This window comes from Parasteatoda tepidariorum, chromosome 3 (assembly GCF_043381705.1).
Source record: "Parasteatoda tepidariorum isolate YZ-2023 chromosome 3, CAS_Ptep_4.0, whole genome shotgun sequence".
Lineage (NCBI taxonomy): Eukaryota > Metazoa > Arthropoda > Arachnida > Araneae > Theridiidae > Parasteatoda > Parasteatoda tepidariorum.
The window spans coordinates 19792876-19817841 of record NC_092206.1 but is presented as its reverse complement, the minus strand read 5'-3'; the positions used below and the strand labels follow the sequence as shown (position 1 = coordinate 19817841).

Here is a 24966-nt window from a genome sequence, read left to right as displayed (position 1 = left end):
TCACTAATAATCAACCGATTTTAGATTTCATTAAACATAATAAAATTAATTCTATTGCGACTTTTGATTTCCAGGATCTTTTCAATAGCATTCCCCTTTCTAAACTTAAAGATGTCCTTTTGAATTATTACTATGATTTTAAAAATATCCTTTGTTGTGATTTTGATTATTGGGAAGTTCTGATAAATTTTTGTCTTTTTACTAATTATCTTTACAATGGAAAGGATATTTTTCTTCAAATTGATGGAATACCACAAGGATCTAATTATTCATCTCTCTTAGCTAACTTATTTTTGCATTATTATTAAAAAAATTATACTCTTAGTATTAAATTTGTTTTTAGATATATTGATGACTTAATTATCTTTAATTTTCAAGATTATACTATTTTATTAAATGATATTTACGGTAAGGAATTAATCTTGCTTCGTAATAATGATGATAATATTAATTTCAATTCTTTGGATTTGGGTGCATTAGTCCACACCACACATCAAAATGGGTCCGGGAATTTGTAAACACCCTGGGGCATATGAGGATCTGAAAACCCCCATGAATACCGTAAGACACAAAGGGATTCCCCAAAGGTTAATGTGTGATGTGGACTAATGCACGACCGAGTCATTGGGCCTTTCTTTTTTACAGAAAAGACGGTCTCATCAGTCGTATACTTAGTCATGTTGGAAAACTTCGTATTTTCACAACTGGAAGAGCTTCAGCCACATGTCTTTTTGCAACAAGATGGTGCACCACCTCATTGGGGTATCATCGTTCATAGTTCTTTGAATGACCATTTTTCAGGAAGATGGATTGGGAGAGGAGGTCCAATTCCTTGGCCACCCAGATCACCTGATATAACGCCGCTGGACTTTTTTTATTTGGGGATTTATAAAGAACAATGTTTACGGGAGGATTGTGTCGAACATTGATGATCTAAAAGCCAGAATTACAACCGCAATAGCCTCTGTGGATGCCGACATGCTTGCCGCTACCTGGCGTGAAATTGACTTGACATTCTCCATGCAACGAAGGGGGCACAATCAATCAATCTATGCAATAGCAATCAATCTAGTACCTATTAGCAATCTAATTATTCTTTGAATGTTTCTATGCATAAAAAAAGAACAAAATTTTATTAAAAATCAACAAAGTCATGAAGCATAAAAAATATTTAGAATTATTTCTTAAAGGAAAAAATACTCTATGTATAAAAAATATTTGCAAAACAACACTTTAAATATGATATACAAATAGTAGTTGTTATCTAAATTTGATATAAAACAAAAATCTGACAGAAACACATTTTACAAAACAATTTAAAAATTGAAACCAGTGGTCTGTCAAGGCCAAATTTATTATCGTTTAACGGTATCTTCACAAATTCAACTTTAGGAAAAACGGTAGTTTCACAAAATACTTTTTCCTAAAATTTTATTTTTGTATCCCGTAAAAACGATAAATCCACATTTTTGTATTGATTTTTTAATATAATTTCTAATTTTCACAAATTAAGTCTAAATTTTCACAAAATAGGTACCTCACAGAAAAACCTAGACAGACCCCTGGAAACACTAAAGCATATTTCACCATACCTCTATTTTCTCTTGAACAAATACTCTTTTCATTACAAGCTTTTTATCTGTTTTTGCAGTAAACTTGTACTTTTTTTCCTCCTCTAAAACATATTAATAAAATAAATTTTGGAAACTAAATATAACTGCATATAGTATTAAACAAAACTTTTGATAGAAGAAAGCATAACTGCCTCCTTCTACAAACTGCATGCAAATTACATTCATATAATAAATGCACATTCTTTTAGACATATTCTATTACCTCAATTATGAAAACCATTTCAGAGATGAAGAAAAATATTTTTTAAAAAACTTTAATGAATAGTATATCTATATGTATAATAAAATAAAGAATTTGTGTATATGTCTATATACTGGATTGCAGGTGAACTCCAAGCCCTAAAAATGCAACATTCAACATGATGCTAATTTAGTACGATTGTAAACAAGTGATGAAGCCCAATTTTCAATTTTTTTAACTACATTTTTTATTCGAGGGCATTTAAAAAATGGAATTTTTTCATTGGCATAGCAGATGCCATTGTTTTAAAGTTAAATGCCATTGTTTTAAAGTTAACTAAAAATGATTCAGTTGTTATTCCAAACATTATTGATGTTATCTTTAAATTTTTTGACGTAACTAAAAATGATTCAGTTTTGTCAAACATTTTAAAGATAACATCAATAATGTTTGGTGGCTTATAGCTCTAATAAAAAAAGCTTATTGCGAGATGCACACTAAAAAGCAAAATTAATGGAGAGTACTAAGTTGCCTGAGAGAGTGTAAAAAGTCACCTTACTATTATCAACGACAATGATGCTTCATTTTGATAATAGACGATACTGGCATCGTGGTAATTGATGCAGTTTTAATAGGTACCCAATATACTCTTACATAGGTACAAAATATACTCTTATATAGATACGAAATATTTTATGAGCAAATTTGGAGATTTACATTTTTATGTTAGATTTTTTTACGGCCCTTTTGAAGATATCTGTACAGGAGAAAGTAGCTTGATTGAGGTTAATCTTAAAGCTGATTTGAGCAACAGCATTAATGAATACAGTTGATCTTAATTTTGAGAGTATGAACTACTGTTTTGCTTAATCTAATAACGAAAAGCTAACAAAAAAGAAAACAAAATATATTACAATTATTTTAGCTTTATTATTGCTATTGCCATATCATTTTGTGCAAAATTTCGTTGTGTTGTGCAGTCCTGATTTATTGAGGCTCAATTTTTCACCCCATATGGAGAATGGGTACTAAGCTAGTGTTAAATAAATCATTCAGGATATCACTGTTCAAAGTTCCTATCATATTCTTTCTTATAAGACTAAAACATTTATTACAAAAATAAAATCACTATAAAAATATCACTTTATTAACCACAAAATCTAATTTTATTGCAATTACATTATAATAACAAGATAATGATATAATTTTTTCTCTTCAACGTTAGGTAACTGTCAAAGTGAATATTGAGATTTGAAATATTATAATTAACCAATATGCAATCTAAATTTGCGGGTTACATACACCTCCTACACCAGAATACTATTCTTAAATTCAGAATTTTAAGGATTAAGTAGAATAAATAAAATATTCAAATAGTCTATAAATTTATGTTACAGCTTATTTTAGTAATTTCAAATGAGAATCCAATATTAAGGTAATTTCTAATAAATTATACATTTCATGAAATGAAATAAGACCTTTCCAACCAACAATTTGAATGATGAAAATTTTTTTTGGATCCCTACAACAATTGTGCACTAAATAGTTAGTACATTTTAGTTACATGAATGTCAATAGCACCAATTTAAGAAACTTTTCATGAGTAAAATAAATAAATTTCATTCCCTACTGAGAAAAAAGTAACAACACTTTCAATCAGCATGGGCAGCATGATTCGAAATTTTCAAGGGTAAGTTTTTCTTTTTTAAAAACCATTAACAAAAAAAGTCCTTATGATTTTAAACATATGTCTTGATATTTTTCTTAAGAGTTAATTGAAAAAACTAGGAATGTCGACAAATTATAAATGCTCAATTAAATTAATTAAAACAAATGAATAATTTAAATCCAATTTTATGCATTATCACTTTTATAAATTAGCAATATAAATAATTTGGAGTTTTTATTATAACTTTAAGAATATTCAATACATAAATAAAATGTTTTTTCAGTAAAAAATTTAATTGAAGAATGGTATTAGTTTTAATGGTAGTCATAACTTAAATTGATACAAATAATGAATGATAAATTTCACTGATAAAATTTTACAAAATACATTACTATTTAAACTTTTTTTTTTTTATTGCTCATTCAATTATTTATTTATTATTTTGATCATTCATTTTTTTAAACTAGTACAAGTATTAAGTTCAATTTGGATCATAAGCAGAACTGTTCTTTTTCAAATTGCCAAAAATAAAGACTATCGATTTAACACTTTGTGGAGCAGTAGCATAACCACTTTGAAACAGAAAAAAATATCATTAGAGGAAGTAAATTTGGTTTTTGTTACAGATAAGAGCAAATTATTTTCATACTCGGTGCAGCATAATGCTTGTAAAACTACATTTATGAGTATATAAATTTACATTTAAAGAGCTTGAACAAAAATCAATCACTAAATAAGAAAAATGTATTAGAGACACAACAAAGAATTCATTAAACAAACAATATAAAAGGAAAATTTTACTTTGAGGATTTCTTAAAAAAAAAGATTCCCTCCCAAAAAAATATTTTTAGATAAAAATGTATTCTTAATAATTAGATAAAAGAAATAAGACAATAATACTTGAAAAAAAAGCTAAATAAAATTCCAACTTTAAATGAAACTTTATTTGCCACCCCTAAAACAGGGCTGCCAAATTTCTTTTAGGGAAAATTTCTTCTAGGGGTAATGGTTCATTCTAGTGGTAATTTGATTTGAAGTTATTTTCCTAACCACTGCATGTTATTGATTTAAAAGTTATTTTCATAACCACTGCATGTTATTGATTTAAAATTTTTTTCCTAACCACTTATTGTTATTGATTTAAAAGTTATTTTCCTAACCACTGTATGTTATTCATTTAAAAGTTATTTTCCTAACCACTGCATGTTATTCATTACAACAAAGCTTTTAAAACACTAACAAAATTAGTGTTCAATTTTTCTTGAAATATTTCCGCTCAAAATGCCTTTTGATCATGATTACATATTCCAATACATTACAATGGCCTAAATAAGAACAAAACTCCCTATAAAGCCACACAGTTTTGCAATGATTTTTTCCACAATTACATTTTCTTTTTTGGCTACATAGATTTTGTAATTCAAGTATTTTTAATACAATGTTATTATGATACACGAATTTCGAGTTGGAGTTTTCCAATTATTTATGCTTAATCTACGGAAATTCCATTGTATATTAACATTGATTGTTTAATCAGCAGTTATTAACCATTTTTCAGACATTAACCTTTAATTTTCACACTAGCTGCACAATGGGCTATTTGAGACAGCCTGGGAAACATCCCGAAGACATGCCATCATAATTTTGCTAGGCCACTTCCTCGATTTAGACACAGTTCTGGAGGGGAATGAAATTTTCTCCAGATTTCTTTACTGCTTAGCGACAGACAGGACTTTTGGTTCCACAGATGTTATGAGCATGTATGCACTTGGTGGAGTCAAAGATGAAACCCCAGCTACTCTGGCTATGGTCCCATTCTCTAACCACTTTGCTACCACAGCCCGATAAAACAATTGGAAAAGTTTTGATGGAAAATATATTTTGTATCATGCACTGCGCATAACTTAACACATCAATTTAACTAAACATCACAAGATTGTTTTTTACCCAATACAAACTTGTTCTGAAATTTACGCCATAATACAACTACAAATTTCTCCTATAATCAATAATTGAAATACAATACTCAAAAATATTAAAAGAAAACCATAAGATAAATAATTGCTTGATAAACACATGAACATTTTTCTATTGTTTACAAACAATAAAGACTAATTACCATTTTGAGATTCATCGGGCTCATAAGCAACTACAGTACCCAATGTGTCTTCATATTCTCCAGCAAACGTATACTGTCCCAATTGAAGAATAGGATTTTCACTGTCAATACCCTGAAAAGAGAACATGAAAATAAAATTAAACTGACATAATATTCAATCAAATAACAGGATTTATTGGTGGAATTAGATAGTTTGAAACCTTAAGCTCTCATGAAAATATAATTATTTAAACAGTTTTTTCATAAATTCATCTTTAACTTTTTTAATTTAATTTTACAACTTCTGAGTTATACTAATCTAACACATTGAGCAATTTTAAAAATTCCACAATATCTGGAAAAAAAACTTTTTTTTTTCTTTTAGAGATATGTTTCCAAGAAAAATGTTTAAAAATACTGAAATTCTTATGTAAACCTTATGTAAAAAAAATGAATCTTTAACTATGTGTTCTGTATTCGAGATATTATGAATTCTATTCTATTGCTGTATTCTAAAATGCAAGGATTAAATTTTATTATTAAAATTTATTCACTAGAGAATTAATACAATTCATACATTTCCAAGTTGATTAACTATTTTTTATTACTTTATTTATCAAATATTGAAATAGAAAATAGGATTTTAAACAAGAAATTTCAATTTCATTAAAGCATTTTTTTTCTCCCTTTGTTAAATTGAGTTAAAATTTAGACCAGTTTTTTTTTTTTTTTAAGTTTTAGTTCAAAATAGGTGGTAAATTTTTTTTTCTGGAATTAAAAATATGTTTTCTGTTTTAGTGCATTAAATTCAAAAGGCAGGTTTTTTCTTTTCAATTTTGAAGATGAGTGATACAGTGACATGAAACTCCTTATTAAGGAAGAAAAGAGAATAAGTTTATAATAATAATCAAAAATCTGTCTCTGTTAATAACACTTCTCAAAATCTCCACAGCTCAATTGAAAGATATATAATGTGAATAAAATAAAGTATTATTGATTTAAAAACAAGAGATAGAAAGACAGAAATCTTACAATCTTCACACAAACAAATTATGATAGTATGATCTATACCAGTATTTCTCAGCCTGGTTTAGTAAAAAAAATAAAAAAAAAACTAATAAAATATTTTCAAGTTTAATCATGGACTAATAAGGTGAGTTATTTGGACCAGCGGAATATTTTAATACAAAATTCTGTCACTGAAACAATGTTTTGACAAATGTGTTTCTGATTATTCATATAATGCTCTCAACAATGAGAAAATATTTTGAGACTAAACCAATTTAAATATGCCATATATCTTGGTGTATAAGCTGACCCCCTATTTTTGATTACAAGATAGAAAATTTCTGTTACGTCAAGTATGTAAATTGTAATCTCTTAAAAATTGTGGAACTTTGAATTCTTTGTATCGGGGTGAAGATGAATTTTCGTGGGATATAGCAAATGAGGATGAAGTAAAATCCATAACAAAACGGAATCTGTATGACTACACTGCTTGCTAAAATTGAAACCAACCCAAATATTTTGGAATTTTTAAAATTGTAGTTTTATGGCATGTTTTTTAAGTTTTCATTGCATTATATTTCTTAAACTACTCTTGAATAAATTATCTTAACTTTGCTTATTCGTAATTTTTTTTCTGAATGTAATTTAAAGTTTTTCTTTCTAAAAAAGACTTTTATGTTAAGAAAATATGAGAGAAAATACAAAATTAATTTTATATAATACATTAAAAATAGTTTTTTGAAGCAATAAATTGATGCAGAGTTATTCTTATCTATCTCATTGTTTATATCACATTTATATTTCATGATCAACAGATGCCACACTTTATTGCCGGTATAAGGTTGATCCTGCGTTTTTTGTAAGATTTTGAGAGGCTTGAAAAGTTGACATATAAACTAGGATGATATACACTAATAAAAATTTACATTACTTTCGATACAAATATTAATCAGCAGACCAACAACAGACTAAGGCTTGATGGTTAAGATCTCATAATAGAATAGCCAGGTGCACTTCTTCTCCGAATATAAGTAATTACATAATAATAATACATTCTTTAACTTTAGAGGAAAAAAAGAGACCATAATTTAAATGTGCTATAAATATTAGAAACATGAACTTGAGCCTTATAACCTACATAACAGTATTGGAGGAATATTAAAGTTAATTTAAATATATTTAAAATTATTGAAAGATATCCCCAAGACTATTTTACATTGATAAGTATTAACAATTTTTAAAGAACTTGAAATACTAATCAGGGGTCTGTCCAGACATTTTGTGAAAGGTCCGTTTTTCGTGAAATTTGTGAAAAAATTACTCACATTCCTTCAACCAGGGTCCGCTTTTATGAATTTGTGCAAATAGGGTCCGTTATTGCAAAAAAAAAAACTTTTTCAAGGAGTTTTTAAATTGTAAAGACATACAAGATTATGCTCAACACTGTAAAATTATAATTAAAAAAATTAAATTTTAAAAAATAAACAACAATTGCTGCTTCTAAATTAGAGATGCAACATACAAATATTTGGTATTTAGCCTATACTGCTGAACGCAGAATATTAATTTCGGACGAATAATGGAAGAATCGTCTGCCGAAGACAAAACTTAATTCGTTTACATCCATCTTTCTTGTTTTCTGCCCTGGAAAGGGTTTATTCGATTAACAAAATAATAATGAAGATAAACAAATTTGTAAAAGGTTCGATTAAAAGAAAAATCATTTTGTGAAGGGTTCGTTTTTAAGTTAAAATATTTTGTGAAGGGTCCGTTTTTAAGCTAAAATATTTTGTGATGGGTCCGTTTTCATGAAAAGATATTTTGTGAAGGGTCCGTTAACGGACCCAAATTTCTTCTAAACAGACCCCTGCTAATTCAGCAAACACTACTTATATACATACCAAAATTTTACATGGAATGTCTTCTTGGAATAAAAAATTAGAATCAATAATTCCATTTAATTCAACTAGAACTACAGCTTCCTGAAAGAAAAATATTCTTATATCATTAATAAGAAAAAATGTAAAAGCATTAAATAGAGCAGACTATTTAGTCAAATTTTTAAATATGCATGAAGTGAAAATATGTTTTTATTATTATTTATTAACTCTAAGTTTATTTTTACTTCAACTTTAATCCATACATTTTAGAATTACATTTTAATAGTGTTCTATTATTTTATCTTTGGGTATTTGCATCTTAAATATTTGATGCTGCATTAACCCAAACTAGTCAGGTATAAATTGTAAATAAATGTAAATAATAATTATTTAATGTGTTTATTCTTCAAACCATTCATTACGCTTCAAATATATTAGATAAAATATCCAAAGCTTACAGATTAAATATTTGTACTAGTAGGTTATTAATTCTGAGTTATGGTTGTTTATATTTTTGTCTATTACTATTTATAAAATCAAAATAGCTTCGAGGGAGTAAAAAGAATTGAGTAGCTTCAAACATTTAGTTAAAGTTTGCCTCCACAGAAACTAGCATTTTTGATGGTAGAGCCGTTGTCAGGTTGTCTTCATAGTTAAAGAAATAAGTAAAATGATTATTATAGACCTACCAAATACAAATATATCAGGGAGAAAATTAGGTATTTAATCAAAGCAGCAATTCAATAATTGCCATATATCCAATAAGAGAAATAGGACAAAAAAAATATTATAATTTTTACCTCTACTTCATATTCTGAATCAGAGCCGTCTTCCATATTTAATATTTGGAAAATAGCAAAGCCCAAACTGAAAATAAATCAAGCTTGTTTACAAAATTTTTCCTACTCGCTGCTTTTGTTTTGTTACTTCACTTCAATTTTCTTAGCTCCTAATGGACGAAGACACTTTTTTACGCTTTAACCTTTTTTAAAAATTTTCGTTAGAAAGCTAAAAGCTAATTTCACAATGCTATTCGCAATATACGATCACGCCCCCAACTGAAAAATATTTGTTTGTAAACAAGTTAATTTTTCGGTAACTTTGACAGCTGAGAACTTGTGTTATTCCTCTATTAAACCTTTTTTTGAATAATATTTATTTATAATAATCAAACGTCATAAATCATGCTTTTACTTCTAGATGATATTCATAAAAAGCACTTGGAGCTTTTAAAAAATATAGATGAAAAAAGTATATACACTTATTGTTCTACCCTTTCATACTTACCTACTCTCTTATTTATGTGTATGAAATAATCACCTTATTTTTTCAAGAAATTCCATCATGTATGAGAATGTTTATTTGGAATATCACATTCATCTTTTTTCAACCACTTCATTTTTTATTTGTTCATTCTAATGTTCTTCATCAATTTTTGTAACGCATTAGTAGATTAATTATAGTAGAATATATTTAAATCGAAATTTAAGAAAACGATCATGGTTAAGTGAAAGAATGAGCGGAAATGAGGTTGCGGAGAAGGATTGAGCGATAGGATTGTTTATTGGCTTTATTTAACTGCTGTTGAAAACACTGAAAGATGTCTGATGTAGAAAAGTTAGCCCTAGACACAGTATCTGTGATTAATATTACTTTTTACAAATGCTTTTTTTATGTTCTTTCTCTATTAAATATAATCAGGTTGTTATGAATTGTCTGATTTTTTTTTTTTTAAATAACTTTGTTAATCTGTCCTGCTATCCTTCATTATAAGAATGGAGGATAGCAGGACAACCAAAAAAGTTTTGAGTGTCAGGCCAACAGGTACGAGAAAAAGAGGACGACCAAACCTAAGATTTTTAGAGTGCCTTGAAAAGGACCTACAAGTTTTAAGGATAATAAACTGGAGAACCTTGGTTAAGGGAAGAATGTCTTGGCATAGGCTTGTTGAGAAGGCCAAGGCCCATCCTGGGTTGTCGTGCCAATGAGAAGAAGAAGAAGAATCTTTTTCTTAATAAATGTTTAGGAATTTTATAAAAAATATATATATTAATCTAACGATTATTATGTGCTTTAACTTATACTAAAATTTTAATGCATTATTATTATTTTTTTTTTTTTTTTTTTTTTTTTTTTGATTTTTTTTTTTNTTTTTTTTTTTTTTTTTTTTTTTTTTTTTTTTGTATTGCTTTAGACGTTGATTTCTAAATTGGATTCTTGAGATTTACATGTTAGTTTTTTTATGAATTCTAAAATAATCATAGCTGCTCCAAGCATTAGTGCTGCATTTGGTGAAGCCTCTGTTAATGAATGGACAATTAAACGTTGGTAAAAAAAATTTGAAGGTGGGGATGAAAATCTTGAAAATGAACCACATGGAAGACTAGAGTCTAAGCTTGGTGACATTCCATTGAGAAGAAGTTGCCCAAGAATTAGGAATTAGTATAGCAATGGTATCAATGGAGTTAGTACAGCAACGGCAGCGAATGATTTTTTTCCCCTCTCTGCATTAATTTAAGCTCATATTAAAAAATTGAGATGAAAAATAATCTGCAAATGCTCTAATAATCTGCAACTCTTGGTGGTATGCTGGAGTATTTCTGCTATCAGTGACATGAGACTTAGTTACTAATACATACTTGAATATATAAAACTGTTTCTAATTTCTTCTTAAAATTACCATAAATGGTGAGTTTTTATTACAATTTCAGACATGTTTCTTGCAAAAAATGCATAAATAATTTTTACTGGTTTAGCAACTCTAAATAAATTATTGAAATTGTTTTAAAAAAGTTTGAAAGAATATTGAAAAGGAAAAAAAAGCACAATCTATAAGAACAACATATGACTAAATATGCAAATATTTCCTATAAATATATATGACCTATTTAATGAATTAAAAGCTACCTCATCTATAAGATTCAAAAGTTTTAAAAACATTTGCAATTTAATAACTGAGCTTTTTTTTCTAAAAAAAAGAGTTCAATAATTCTTTTGAGTAATATTAAGCTGATTGTTAGCAATGTAATGTAACTTTAATAAATAAATGTTCATTGTGTGATTGAAATCAATCTTGACAGGTAATGTAGGAATATTTTTTTTTTCTTATTTTATTTTATAGAATGCTAATATTACAAAATTTACTAATACAGCCTACATTGTATTATTTTTGTTGTAATTGTAATATTACTACATATTATTATTATTTGTTATAATTGTGAGACTTTTTTCTAGTTGTTCGAGAATTTTGTCGTATATCAGTGGAGCATCTACGAAATAACATCAACCCAAAAATTTATCAAAGTGCTGCCCGTAAGTATAAATAACTATTTTTTCTTTCTCTACATTTATATGTACTTGCCTTTGTTGCAAGAACTTGCATTTTGTTGCAATTTTTAATGCTTTGTTCTTATAAAGCGGGAACAACACAGTAAAAACCTGTAAAAATATGTTGTTTTTTTAATGATTGGGATTAATTTAGATAACTACCTTTTTTATCTTACTGTACAGTACACAAAATAAAAAACAGACTACCTTGAATAACTTTTGATCTAATGATCAGATCTTCACAATCTAAGACAATCTTATTGGTTCGAGGGGGTGATCTAAAATGTGCTTATTAATTAGTGAAGACGATATTTTAAGTTGAGAAATCATACTTATGAACGCATTTTCTCTGAATAAACATACCTTCTTTCCTGATGGATTCAGATTTCTGACTTCCAAAATATATGGGGTAGGGTAGTATATGAGGTCCCCATAGTTTGGTCAGGAGAGCCGTCCAAAGTTTTGACCCATTAATGTTAATGTTACTTTTTGCTTATTTCAGTATGTCTCAAAAACTTTTTAAGAGAATTTAAAAATTTTGCTTACATTCATAAAATTTATTTATCCAAAGATAATTCCATGCAAAAAATATTTTTTAGTAAGTATTATACATTTCTTATTAATTATTTAATAATTAGATGAAAAAATTTCGAATTGTAAGGTTTGCAGTTTTTTAAATCATTTTAAAGCATGTAATTTTGCAATTGCAAAATGAAAAATTTAGCAAAACTGATTTTCAATTGGTGAGAAATCGAATTTTAAATGTACAACTTCTTAAAAATTCAATTTCTTGAACTGAGCTGAGTACAAAAGCTCATATGCAGCGTTTGGCATTTTATGTTGTATTTTTTACACTTTTGTGAACAAAAAAAAATACTTTGGTATAATTATTGTAAAGTATTAATTATCAAAAAGTGCAACGAAAAAGTTTTTTCATTTCTTTGAAAAATTTTCTGTGTTCTTTCCCCTTATTAAAATATATCAATCAATGTTTAAAAAATAGAATGAAGGGATTTAATCTGGGTAAAATTTATATAATTCTGCATCAGTTTGAAGATAAAATTACCTTAACTGGTCAAATTTATCAAACATGAACTAAATTCTAATGGTAACGTTTAGTAAGTGAAATAATTGAGCATAAATTAAACATTAGCTATTACTAAAATTTGCAGAAGCTTTAAATATACTTGAGTACATATCTACTTCATTTCCAAGCTTGTTTGTTTTTTTGTATTAGAAATTATATAAGTGTATAATGTATAAATGTTGTACAGATTTATTAAAGTGTTAATAAAAAGGACTTAATTAGTTTTTTTTATAGTTTTTTATAAAATATATGAATTCTTGCAGAATATATTCACAGTTTCTTAAATTTATATTTTTTGCAATCCTTATTGAAGACTAGCAAGTATCAAGGTATTCAAACACTCCTGCATTGAACTCTTTAACAGTCTAGTTTTATTTTTAATAAGATATATTTATCCTTCCTATTTTTCTATTCTATTATTTTTAATAACATATGTATGAATTTTTTGTTATTATTTTCAATTTTGCATTTTATTCTAATTAAATTGTTTTTCATTTTCCAATATTCATTGAAGAGCGGCTTAACATTGATGTCGATCTTGTCCAAAATGCTATAATTGGAGTTGTTCAGCTACTTATTGAAGCTTCAAAAAATATGGTAACTAGGTTATATAGTTATTACAATTTTGATCTTTTTTGAATTGCTTTCTTTAATGTAGTATTTAAGAATTAAGGTGTGCAACTCCATGTGAATAATGTTTGCATTGTCATGATCAATCTATTTTCTCATAATTTATTGATTTTATATGAGAACAAATTCTCTGGCATTTCTTATGTATGGAATATTATAAAATTCCATTCTTACTAACTTTCAAATTACATTATTATTTTCAGAAATCTAGTCATTTTTTTAAAAAAGGAAAAAAATATGTACCATATTTGAACATATTGAAGTAACAGTACATTTCATGCAGTTCTACGATCAATATTCTTGTAGGTATTGTATCAATATCCTCTTGTAGACATAGTCTATCTATATGGCAGAGCAGATGAGTAGACTACAAGACCTACAAGAAAAAGTCACATTGTAATAAATCTGGTGAGCATGGCAGAAAAGGTTTGTCATATTCAAATGCTTGCCTTATCAAACATTTAGGTCACCCAACTAATTGTGTGTCTTGTCCTTTGTGTCTTCTGCTCGAAGACCACTCATTCTGATTTAGCAAATTCTAACATATAAAAGCTTTTCGGTTGCTCTTGAACACCATTTTGATTACCTTACTGCGTTCAGCTAGATTTGTGCTGCCACCTACTGCCAACCATTGTTATCAAATCTTATTGTTTCTGAATCTTGTATTGTTCTGTAGTGCAAGGATTGTCCAAGGCTTCCAGTGGCCACAGAGACATGGCTCCAGTAGATAACTGAAATCAAGCATCTCTTTCAGTGAGTAGGTGGGTGACTGCTTTGATCAGCCTGCAATAGAACAGAGGGTGCATGGTATCGGTCCTCATTAAACTGTTCTGCGTTAGTGCTAAACTTCATATACAGGTTGTTGGGATACCTAAGTGGTCAAGCTATTTCCTCTCCAAAGGATAAAAATTGTGGAGGCATGTCTTTAGATCATCCTCATTGATTTTTATCAGATCGCCACCAATAACCCACTGTGCAGTTGTAGTGCCATGTAAATAAAATACTATAACTACTCCAAGAATCGTTTTTGTGGTATTCTTCTTAGTTTTTTTTTCTACTATCAGAGAGAATAATGAATTTTCTTTTATACATATTTTTAAAGTACATATTACTTTGAGTACATATTCTTAAATTTGACCGTTTTAACCAAATTGTTTAGCAAAGACAGGGGATTATCAAAGTCAAAAAGGTTTATCAAAGTTTTGATTGTTAATAATTTAATAAACTTCATACTCTATTATATTTACTGTACAATCATCTAGACAATTTATACATATTTCAATTTTCTATGTGATTTATTTGCGATACTTATTTTAATTTTGTTATTTTATAGGTGGATGAAATTGAGTTTAGAGATTCTATATTAGTGTTAGGTTTTAGCTCTGAAATCCAAGAAGAACTCACTAAATGTTACCTGGAGAACAATGAAAGTATACGGTCACATCTTTATGGTTTGGACTTTGGGATCCCCCAATATCATGACCTAGAATGGCGACTAGACATACAGGTAAGCATATTTAGCAGTTTATTTTATTTCTGTTTAAATTTTCCCTTTACAAGTTAATCTTTTATTTTTAACTTTAAATGGTGAATTTTGTGTGCATTTGATATGTGAGCCTACCCCTAAATATAGATTTGTTAAAAAATCAAGTTTCTAATTACCTAAAAACCTTGGTTATTCTAAGATAAGTGGAGAATAGCTATTAATAACTTTAAAAAATAATAAAAATATTTTCTTCTAATTTTAACGTGAAATAAAATATACTATTTAGAGTGTGTATAAATTTTTGCTCATTCTTTCTCAAATAATGGTTTTGGTTATTCTAAGATAAGCGGAGAATAGCTATTAATAACTTTAAAAAATAATAAACATATTTTCTTCTAATTTTAACGTAAAATAAAATATACTATTTAGTGTGTGTATAAATTTTTGCTCATTCTTTCTCAAATAATGGTTTGGGTCGTCTGATATTCTAATTCTGGTTGAATATTTGGCCAGTTTAAAGAATTTAACTCAATTTTCAAAAGATTGAAGAAGAATACCAAATCATTTTGAATGGATAGAAAATTTTACTTGGTTTTTAAATTTGTAACACTTTGCAGCAAACAATGTGCAGATCATCTTTTAAAAAATATGGCATTTCTAATTAGTTGGATTGAACAAAAAATTTTATTTTGTCTGATTCAAAAATGGGAGATAAAATTGAATCCATTGTTATCTATAAGTTAAATATAAACATTATAAAGAAAAGCTATTGTTACTTAATGAAAACTTTTTACAACATACTTTTTTAAGTTATATGTAAAAACTACATTTTAAAGGCTTTTGATTATGTCAGAATAGTTTTCTTTTATTATGCTGGCATTTTTCTTATATATAAGACTTTTTTTTTTCAGTTGAGAGTCTGTTTTGAGAAAAAAATCTTTGTGCTAAATGTATTTTCAGTTTATAATTAACCCCTTCCCCCAATTTTATTGCCATTTAGGGGCTCAGAAAGTTACCTTATTCACTAAAAATATGATATTAGTATTAAAAAATATATGGAAAAAAAAAATTTCTGGCGAATAAAAAAAAAAGATTTTTTGCTATTGAAAATGTTCTGCTTTTTGTTTCATTAAAACAAATCTGCACCTCTTAAGTTTTTTTTTCTTAAGAAATTATATTAATTTTTTAAAAAAATTTTATAATTATTTTAACTCTTTTTTTTTTTTACTTTCATTAACCCTTTGGAGGTATACTCAACTAAATTTTAATGTTTTTAACCAAAAAAGTATTTTTAAATTTATATTATTTTCAACTTATTACACCTTACATTCATTCTTATATACATATCTGATTTACAGATTGCAAGTAGGAGTTTAAGGCGACCTGTCGAACCTACATTGCTGTTAGGGTTGCAGCTTAAGAAAGATGGTAAAATTACGAACACCGTCTTAGAATCTGATTCATCTAACATAATTCATTTGACTGAAGAACTTGATAAAGCTCTCCAAGAGGTGAAGTCGCATCATTCACGGCGCATTATGAGAAGCATAAAATGATTTTTTTTTATTTGTAAGGAAATTTGTTATTTAATTTTGTAAACATTTTATTCATGTTATTAATATTTCTACCTGCATCATAATTAAAAACTGACAATATAAATAAAAAATTGAAGATAAATGAGTTTTGTTAATAATTTCCATGGAAAAAAATTTTATTACCCATTTAAGATTACTATTATTAAGGTCACTTTTTATTACTACGATAACTTTTTCTTTTACTAATAAAAGTTTTATTTTTTACTATTAAAATTACTACTTTAAAGATTTTTTTAATTATTTTAATCAATTCAACAAAAAATACCGGGAGAAAAATTTTTTTTTCCTTTAAGCAAATATCAAATTTCTTATCAGTTTTCCTCATAAAGCAACATGTTTTTTTTTATTTTTCAATGACATTTTTAGTCTGTTTTTGTCAGAGTGAACTACTCTATGTATAACAGTGGGTTGAGTAAATGTGCAACAAACTTCTAGAGAAGTTAAGGCACATCATCAGGATTAAAATTGCTTTGGAACCCTGATCACAAGCACCCAAATAACAGTTCATAGTAGGGAAACGCCTATAATGGTGTGTGACGAGGTTTCTTTACATTGGTTTCTATGTCATTTTAATCCTGATGATGTGCTCTAACTCCCTCAGCAACAATTACGTGAACCTCTGTTGCACGTAATGTTTTCAAATTTCTACATTTCGACAAAAAATAGACTAAGAATGTCATTTAAAAAAACTAGCTTAGTGAGAAGAACTGATTGCTGATTTGAAATTAGCAATGTAAAAATATCCAAGATAGGTTAACAGCAAAAAAATAATAAAATGTCCTCCATATTATTCTTTCCATTTTATATAGTAAGTTGTTTTAATAATCTAACTAAAACAAGTGTTAATATATAAATCATTTTCACGAATTTGATTTTATGTTGTTAAGAATTTTTAAGAATGTTATTTTTACCCTTTTTTACTTTGTACAAATGTAAAGCAAAATCTTAAAGAATTATTATGGCTTATTGAAGTTTGTAGTTTGAAATTTTATGTGTACTCCATGCACAAGACTTATCGGCTACTTTTTGATTACCTTAAAAATCGTAAATTTCATAATTATTTTTAGTTTTAAAAATTTTTATAGTTCTTATCATTTTATTATCAAGTTTAAGTCTTTCTTACATCATCAAATTTGTAGGAATTCATTTTATTAAAAAGAAAAAAATACTTATTAACATTTGAAAAATACTTTTTATACTTAAATAAAGGTTGTAGGTTGTGAAAATAGTTGGAAAACATTTTGTTTTTTATTTACCTCAGATTACTATCCATTGCTGTGTCTGTAAAATTTAACTAATTGAAATACTTCTAGAGAATTATTCAACCAATGTTTAAACAATATTATCTTCGCAATTAGTCTAAAATTGCAGAAAAAAATACATTTATGTACAATTTTCTACGTAACTTTTAAAAATTATCATATTTCTCCTAATTATAATTTTAATAAGATATATTTTGAGCCAAAGTACACTCAAGAACGAAATCCAAAATAATTTGTAGTTTTATATTGAAGTAGTGTGAATTTTTAGTTTTTTATTGAAATAAACGATATTTGTTTATTTCAATTTAGTTGTTGTTTGATAGTCAGTTGTGTAATTTGGTTATTGGATTTGTTTTCAAGTAAGTTTTTGAGCTTTTTATTCTTATGTATTAGTCTTGATTTTATACTTTTGTATTTGCTTAATGTATTTTGTATTGTATTTTTTCTTCCTGGACTTTGGCAAAACCTTTGGGGTACAGAGAGAGCAATTTAAACATTTATCGTGTTCTCTCGAAAGAAAAAATTTTGCATTTACGGCCTCCGGAGCTAGTACCCCCTGAAGACGTCAGCTTCGATTGTCGTATTTTTTCATTGTTTTTTTGTTTCAATTCCATTTGGAATTTCAGCTGCATGTCGTGTTTTTCCACTGGAAGTATAGTTTTTAATTGCTTTAATTATTTTAAATTCTTCTCTTATTTTGTATTATTCAAAGTTTATAATTAGTAAGTATTTAATTTTAATTGAAAAATAATAAGTATTGAATTTCAATTTAAAAATTTTAATACTAATAAGATTGAATTTTAAGAAATTATTAACATTTAATGAAAAAGAATTTTATTTTAAAAAAAATCTTTATTAAATATTAGAAGATTCCTGGTTATGGATTTGCCTGAAATCAGATTTGCACATGGTAAATATATAAATTTAGTAAACAAAGAAATTTTTAATTATAACATACAATTAACTCAACGATTTTATATAGAATTTAATTACGTTAGTGGGATATCCATTGTTTTTTATTAAATTTTGGAACAGTTCGTCTATTTGTTTTTTCGATAAATAAGCATTATTACAAATTCTTTTAATTTTATTTGTTTCATTAAAAATGGTATTTAAATAAATATTTTTTGAAACGTTTGAATTAGTTTATCTATATTAAATTTAAAATCATTTATTTTATCATATAAACCAGCAATGCAGATATTTTATTTTTTATAAAGCTTAAATCCAAAAAATTAAAATTAATATTATTGTGATGATTTTGAAACTATATTTCATCCTCGTAGTAAATATTATTTAGCAAAACTGCATAATTTTGAAAATTAAAGATAATTAAATCATTATTAATTAAAATTAAAAATTAAGAGTATAATTTTTTTTCATACTAGTGTAAAAATAAGTTGCTAAAAGAGATGAATAACTAGATCCTAGTGGTATTCCATCAATTTGAACAAAAATATGTTCTCCATTGTAAAGATAATTATTAAAAAGACCTAAATTAATTAGTATTTTCCAATAATCAAAATCGCAATAAAGGATATTTTTTATAATCACAGTAATAACTCAAAAGAACATCTTTTAGTTTAGAAAGGGGAATGCTATTAAAGATATCTTGGAAATCAAAAGTCGAATTGGAACTAATTTTATTTTGTTTAATAAACTCTAAAATAGTTTGTTTATTAGTGATAATCCAAGAAAAACCTTATTTAATAAAATTGTTAAGAATTTTATCTGAGTAGTTAGAGAAAATGGTGCCAGGTTCAGTTATGTAAGAATTAGACCCAAAAGTGATTGTTCTAAATTTAATAGGAATTTTATGAAATTTTATCCTGATTACTAGGTATGGAATTTGTATATTATTAATTTTAATTTTTAATCTCTTATATAAAGCTAAAAAAAATTTTAATGTTTATATTATTATTTAAATTACAAAACTTAAAATTGTTACTATTATTTAACTCCTTATTTAAAAGTTCAACATAGAATTTTTTACAGAAGGTTGCATAGTTATTGTTAGCTTTGTCGATAGGGATAATTACAGAATATTTTTTGCAGTTGCTTAATTGATTGATCACTTTTGACAAAATTTGTGAAATTGTTACCGTTATTTAAATTTTCCTTATTATTAAAAATAAAGTTTTTAAAGTAATAATAAAGAGCCCATTTTCCATTCTTTTTTCCATGCCTAGGTGAATCTATTTGATGTCTTAAAAAAAAAATTATTGAGAACATAAGAAAGTATTTTAGAATTTTATTAATTGATGTATGGTAAATGGGTCAGAATTTTGTGCCTTTTAACATTAAATTTCTCAGTTCTAAATTTTCTATTATATTTAAATTACCAGTAATAATATGCTTATGATATTTATCAACAAATTCAAAACATTTCTTCTCTTCACAGTGATATTCATAATCGGATATATTAATTTTCTCTAATTTTTTGCTGATATCATTATAATTAAAGATAGTTCTACTAAGAGTTTTATTATATTTATAGCTTTTAATTATATTAAAATTTTCTTTGTTAATCTGTCTTTATTATGTTTATATATATATATATATATATATATTATATTTATAATATTGTAACATAACGTCATGTATAATTTGTAATATAAGTGCATATATATTTTTGGAAGTATCATTTTGATGAGATGTAAAGAGCATTAGAAATTATCTTTCATTCTACTAGAAATTAGAATAAAAAAGGACTATTTGACTGACGAATGTAATAAGCGGAAGCCTGAATTATGTGAAGAAGAATGCAAAGAAGAATGTTTGTAAGTAGTAACATTATTTCACATGATTATCATTAAAAAGTGATGAAAGTTCTAGTTATTTATATTGCTGCCGACCGGACTGTGTAATTGTCAGGGAGCTGACCTAACCTAAGAAATGTCCTCTGTTCGAATCCCGGACAAGGCAAGTTTGTATTATCTGTACTGTTCTTAATGTAAGAGCAACGTTGGCCCACCTAATAGGGGTCTCCTAAAAGAGTGGCCGACAAATCTACCTTCCTGATACCTGAATGACGAATGTCAATCGGGAGGGCATGGGAAATAAAAAATATATCGGATAGCTTCCCAATAGAAAAATTAAACTAAGAAAATTACATTGCCATTACTAAGAATTTAATAAAAAGTATCACCACTATAAACACTTATTATTTTTTTTAATTATTTCTACACATAGCAGTAATATTTTTTCCAGCCGGCCAAGTGACCGAACGGTTAAGCGTGCCTGACTCCGAAGTCAATGGCTACGGGTTCGAATCGTGATCGGGGCATGGATGTTTATCTGTGAGTTGTGTGAATGTCCTATCCCAAGAATGGGTAATCGTGGCAGTGTCGCGTGGATATAGTTGCTCGCCTCCATGACTTTGGTTCACAGGTGCCCACCGGATATCAATAAATGAGCAACACTTCCGGCATCTAAGGAGAAAAACGAAAGTTCAGCGCCTGCCGTTATTTAAAAAAAAAAATCATTTCCTTTTGTTTCTAGTTTTCTTCAAAAGTGAAAATTCAAAACCTATGGATAAAAATTATATCGTGAGCATTTTTCGTGTACATTTTGTATGATAAATCAGTGTGAAAAAATTAAACATTATTTAAGCCTTCTATAAATATGCATTTTTCTTTAAAAAAAAAGTGTTCTGGATCTCTCTAATTATTTTGATCTACATGTAATAAAATTTTTAACCTGAGACTGATTGATTTCAAAATTATTTATATTGTCTTTTGTGTTTGAAAGTTTAATGTTTTTTTCTTCTTTCCAGTAAGACATCTTTTCTAACAACCATAAAGGAAAGGCCCTTAAGAGTAAGAAAATATCCCTATAGAGTTATGAATTATAAATTGAATTTAATTGAATTTATCACTTCCGACTAGCTTAAAGATTTAGATTAAAGTAAAATCATGATCTAGTTAGGACTTAAATAATGGAGTGATTTGTGTTATTTATTTCTGACTAACAAACCAAATTGCTATATGGTGAAATCTTTAGTGAATATTTTGTTTTGTATTATAACCGTCGTTGAACAGCCGACCCAATCTTTGAGTTTACGACTACTAATGTTCAACTCCGTAGCCTTGTAATTTTGAATCACTCCAGAAGACAAGGAAACTCCTGGATCAGTACCCCCAAAGGTATAGATTTGTTATAGGATCATGGAGGACTTTGCGACTCGACAAATTTAACGTGCATAAGTTCCCATTTACTACACGGGGAGTCTTCGTCCGGAGTGGGATCGATCCCGAGAACTCTTGGACATGGGCCTAGTACCCTACCAAGCAGGCTCTCCTAGCCGCGAATTGAATATTGAAATTAATTGAGTTATTCACTTCTGACTAACATAATCGAATGTTCTATAAGAAGGATAGAATTATTTCTATGTTATGAAAACTGGGGCAGTTTCTTTGACAAAAATAAAGTAAAATCCATCTGAAATAGAAATAAACTTGTTTTGTAGCTACCACTTGTTCAACTTTCTAACATTATTTCTAAAAGTCATAAATCTGTTTTCCTCTGTATAAAAAAATTAATTACCCTCAAGCATCCTCTTTTAATCGCAGTATTCAAAGATCAATTAGGTTCAGTAAATGAAATCTATAAGACTTTTAGAATAATAAAATTATTTTAAATTATTTTTTAAAAAGAAGGTTTTCTTTTTTTTAATTCTATAAAATTATTCCTCAAAGAGAAAAAAATAAGTTCTAATACCCGCTTTTTAGTATAGCCGTTTAATTTCATATGTTTTTATTAGGATCCTTCCTTACTTAATTAATTCGAAGAAACATCTCCTGCTCGCTCCACTCACTATCTCCCGTAATTTCTTCTCATTCATCGTTATTTTTTTTCTTAACGTCAATATTCTCCACAAAGACATGGAACATATTTTTTAAAAATACACCGTTATTGTAGCTTTCTATGAGACAATTTTGTTAAAATGCTGATAGTGACAAAACAGAAGATTACCTAGATTTTATAAACATTCATCTGTACTAGCAAAAAATAACCTTAAGGAATACAAACTGTATGACTCAATAAAAAGAAATAAAGGAGAAACAATTATATCATTAAAAAGACTTATAACAATTCAAATATAATAAGTTTGTATTATTTTTTTAAAATAGCATTAATATTAAATTAAATATAATAAAAAACATTAGATAAAATAAAATTATGTAAAAAATATAATAATAAACATAAAATTCAATGCAATAAGTTTTAAATATGGCAATATTTAATGTCTCTCCTTATTTTGCTGCTTTTGATTGATATCTACTCGGTGCGAGCTTATAAAATAAAGAAGTAAAGATCATTGTATGAGAAAAAATAAATGTTTCTTCTATAATAGAAAAATAGTCAATATTTAAAGCTAAGAAGCTAAAAAAATCACAACAAAAGGCATTTAAATTTACGATAATCCCTAACAATTTGAATATCGAACTAAAGTTCGTGATTTGAATTACAAAATAAGTTCACAAATGAAAACACTTATTCTACACGTCAAACTGCAACTCTGTAGTTACGTTCAAAAGCGAAACTGCTCTTTTTTTTCAGCACCTCTAATTTCAACTCTAAAGTTACGTTCATAAGCGAAACTGGCCTTTTCAGTAGGTCTAATTTCAACTCTGTAGTTACGTTCAAAAGCGAAACTGCTCTTTTTTTTCAGCACCTCTAATTTCAACTCTAAAGTTACGTTCATAAGCGAAACTGGCCTTTTCAGTAGGTCTAATTTCAACTCTGTNAATTAAGAAATACCAAATGATGTTCTTTGCTTATGATTAAAGCGTCAGAAAAAAATATATAAAAAGGACAATGGTGTCCCAGCTGCGTCAAAGGGTCAATGCACCAATCAAATTCTCAATTTCTAAATGTATATTTTATATGAATTTCTATTTTGATGAAAAAAATGACCAAACAATATTATCGGCGCAGCTTTGGAATTTTTTTTTTTATTATTAAAATGAAAAGGTTGTTTCTAAAACATTTGAATTCTACACAAAATCGTTTACTTACAAAAAAAGAGAAAGAAAGAATATCTCCTCTTAAGATGAAAACCGATTAAATTTTTCAGTTTGTTTTCGAACGGCATCGTCAGAACCGTTTGGAGCGGGTTCCAAAAGCTACGGGTCGAGGAACTGCCGCATTTAACATCTACACACTCTCACACGTTTGTTTTTGTAAAATATTTTTTCCAAACATCACTGGCAAGTATTTTTTAAACAAATTGAATTTTTAAATTTTTTTTTTATCAGAACTGAAGTAAATGACCAAATGCTTATTTGACGTTTTTTATATATCTCTTTAAATTAATGATGATGAACAAAATTCTTTTAATTTTAATTTCTTAAAATATACGTACATTACGTTTACTATCAGTAAGAAAAGTATTTCCTGAAACTACTGAAATTCCTTAATGAATATGAGAGCATATATCTAACAACAGAACTATCACGTTTTTGGTCTCGATTTTGTAATAAACCTAAAATATATACCCTAAAAACATCTTTAACAACGAAATAATAAATTTAGAAATAATTAAGTTAACTGCTTCATTATTTTAATTTTGTGGATTTATTTAAACCTGAAGTTAAGCGTAAGGATTACTGCTTTAGCTAGTCTACGGATTATCGATTTTTCTAAAGTCTTTAGATCTTTCTTCGAAGTCTCATATCAATTAATGATTTTTCTTACCTTATAAACAAATTCAAATTAGTACTTTAGAGGGACAAAAACATTAATCCAAGTTTGTATAATTACTTCCCGAATCAGGAAATAGTAAAATAAGGCTTAGAGTAGTTAGTTAAGAATTTGTGCTTTAAAACAATTAAGTTAACCTAGCTGATTAAAATGTTATTAATTTAATATTATAATTTTTTTAAATTTATTGTTTATTTACATTGTATTTTAGAAGTAATTTCTTTAAACTGCAGTAGGAAGTCTAAGCAAGTCGTTTACTACTCATTGCTTTGTTAATTTTTATGAAACGTATAACGTATTGCAACATTTTTATATTAAAAAACCTTGCGCAACAATCTACCAACTTACCTTGGTTGATGTCATGAGATAGATGACCATCCCATTTCCGATTACACTGACGATTC

The 24966-nt window shown here is 27.2% G+C and overlaps 2 protein-coding genes across 3 annotated transcripts in view; one reads left to right on the top strand and one right to left on the bottom strand.

Moving 5' to 3' along the window:
- LOC107449912 (uro-adherence factor A) overlaps nucleotides 1-9425 on the bottom strand; it is a 19121-nt gene extending 9696 nt beyond the window's left edge. The window contains exons 1-4 of one of the 2 annotated variants that reach the window (XM_016065586.3): nucleotides 9271-9425; nucleotides 8492-8572; nucleotides 5604-5715; nucleotides 1593-1675 (exon numbers count right to left, since the gene is read on the bottom strand). In XM_016065586.3, coding sequence (XP_015921072.2) covers nucleotides 1593-1675; nucleotides 5604-5715; nucleotides 8492-8572; nucleotides 9271-9306 — 312 coding nt within the window. In that variant the 5' untranslated portion in view covers nucleotides 9307-9425. The remainder of the gene's footprint in view (nucleotides 1-1592; nucleotides 1676-5603; nucleotides 5716-8491; nucleotides 8573-9270) is intronic. The other variant, XM_043049310.2, reaches the window with a different exon arrangement.
- Nucleotides 9426-9524: 99 nt separating this feature from the next.
- Nucleotides 9525-16677, top strand: LOC107449908 (COMM domain-containing protein 2). Its single transcript, XM_016065583.4, has 5 exons — nucleotides 9525-9721; nucleotides 11705-11782; nucleotides 13399-13481; nucleotides 14848-15021; nucleotides 16359-16677. Exons 1-5 carry the CDS (start codon nucleotides 9655-9657, stop codon nucleotides 16554-16556), a joined length of 600 nt encoding a protein of 199 aa, XP_015921069.2. The 5' UTR covers nucleotides 9525-9654; the 3' UTR covers nucleotides 16557-16677.
- The last annotated feature ends 8289 nt before the right edge of the window (nucleotides 16678-24966 follow it).

Bases quoted from the DNA above. Each gene is read 5' to 3' on its own strand.
- LOC107449908 (XM_016065583.4), top strand. From the start codon at position 9,655: ATGCTTTTACTTCTAGATGATATTCATAAAAAGCACTTGGAGCTTTTA. The intron at 9,722-11,704 runs GTATATACACTT...ACTTTTTTCTAG, and splicing joins AAAAAATATAGATGAAAAAA to TTGTTCGAGAATTTTGTCGT. The intron at 13,482-14,847 runs GTAACTAGGTTA...GTTATTTTATAG, and splicing joins TTGAAGCTTCAAAAAATATG to GTGGATGAAATTGAGTTTAG.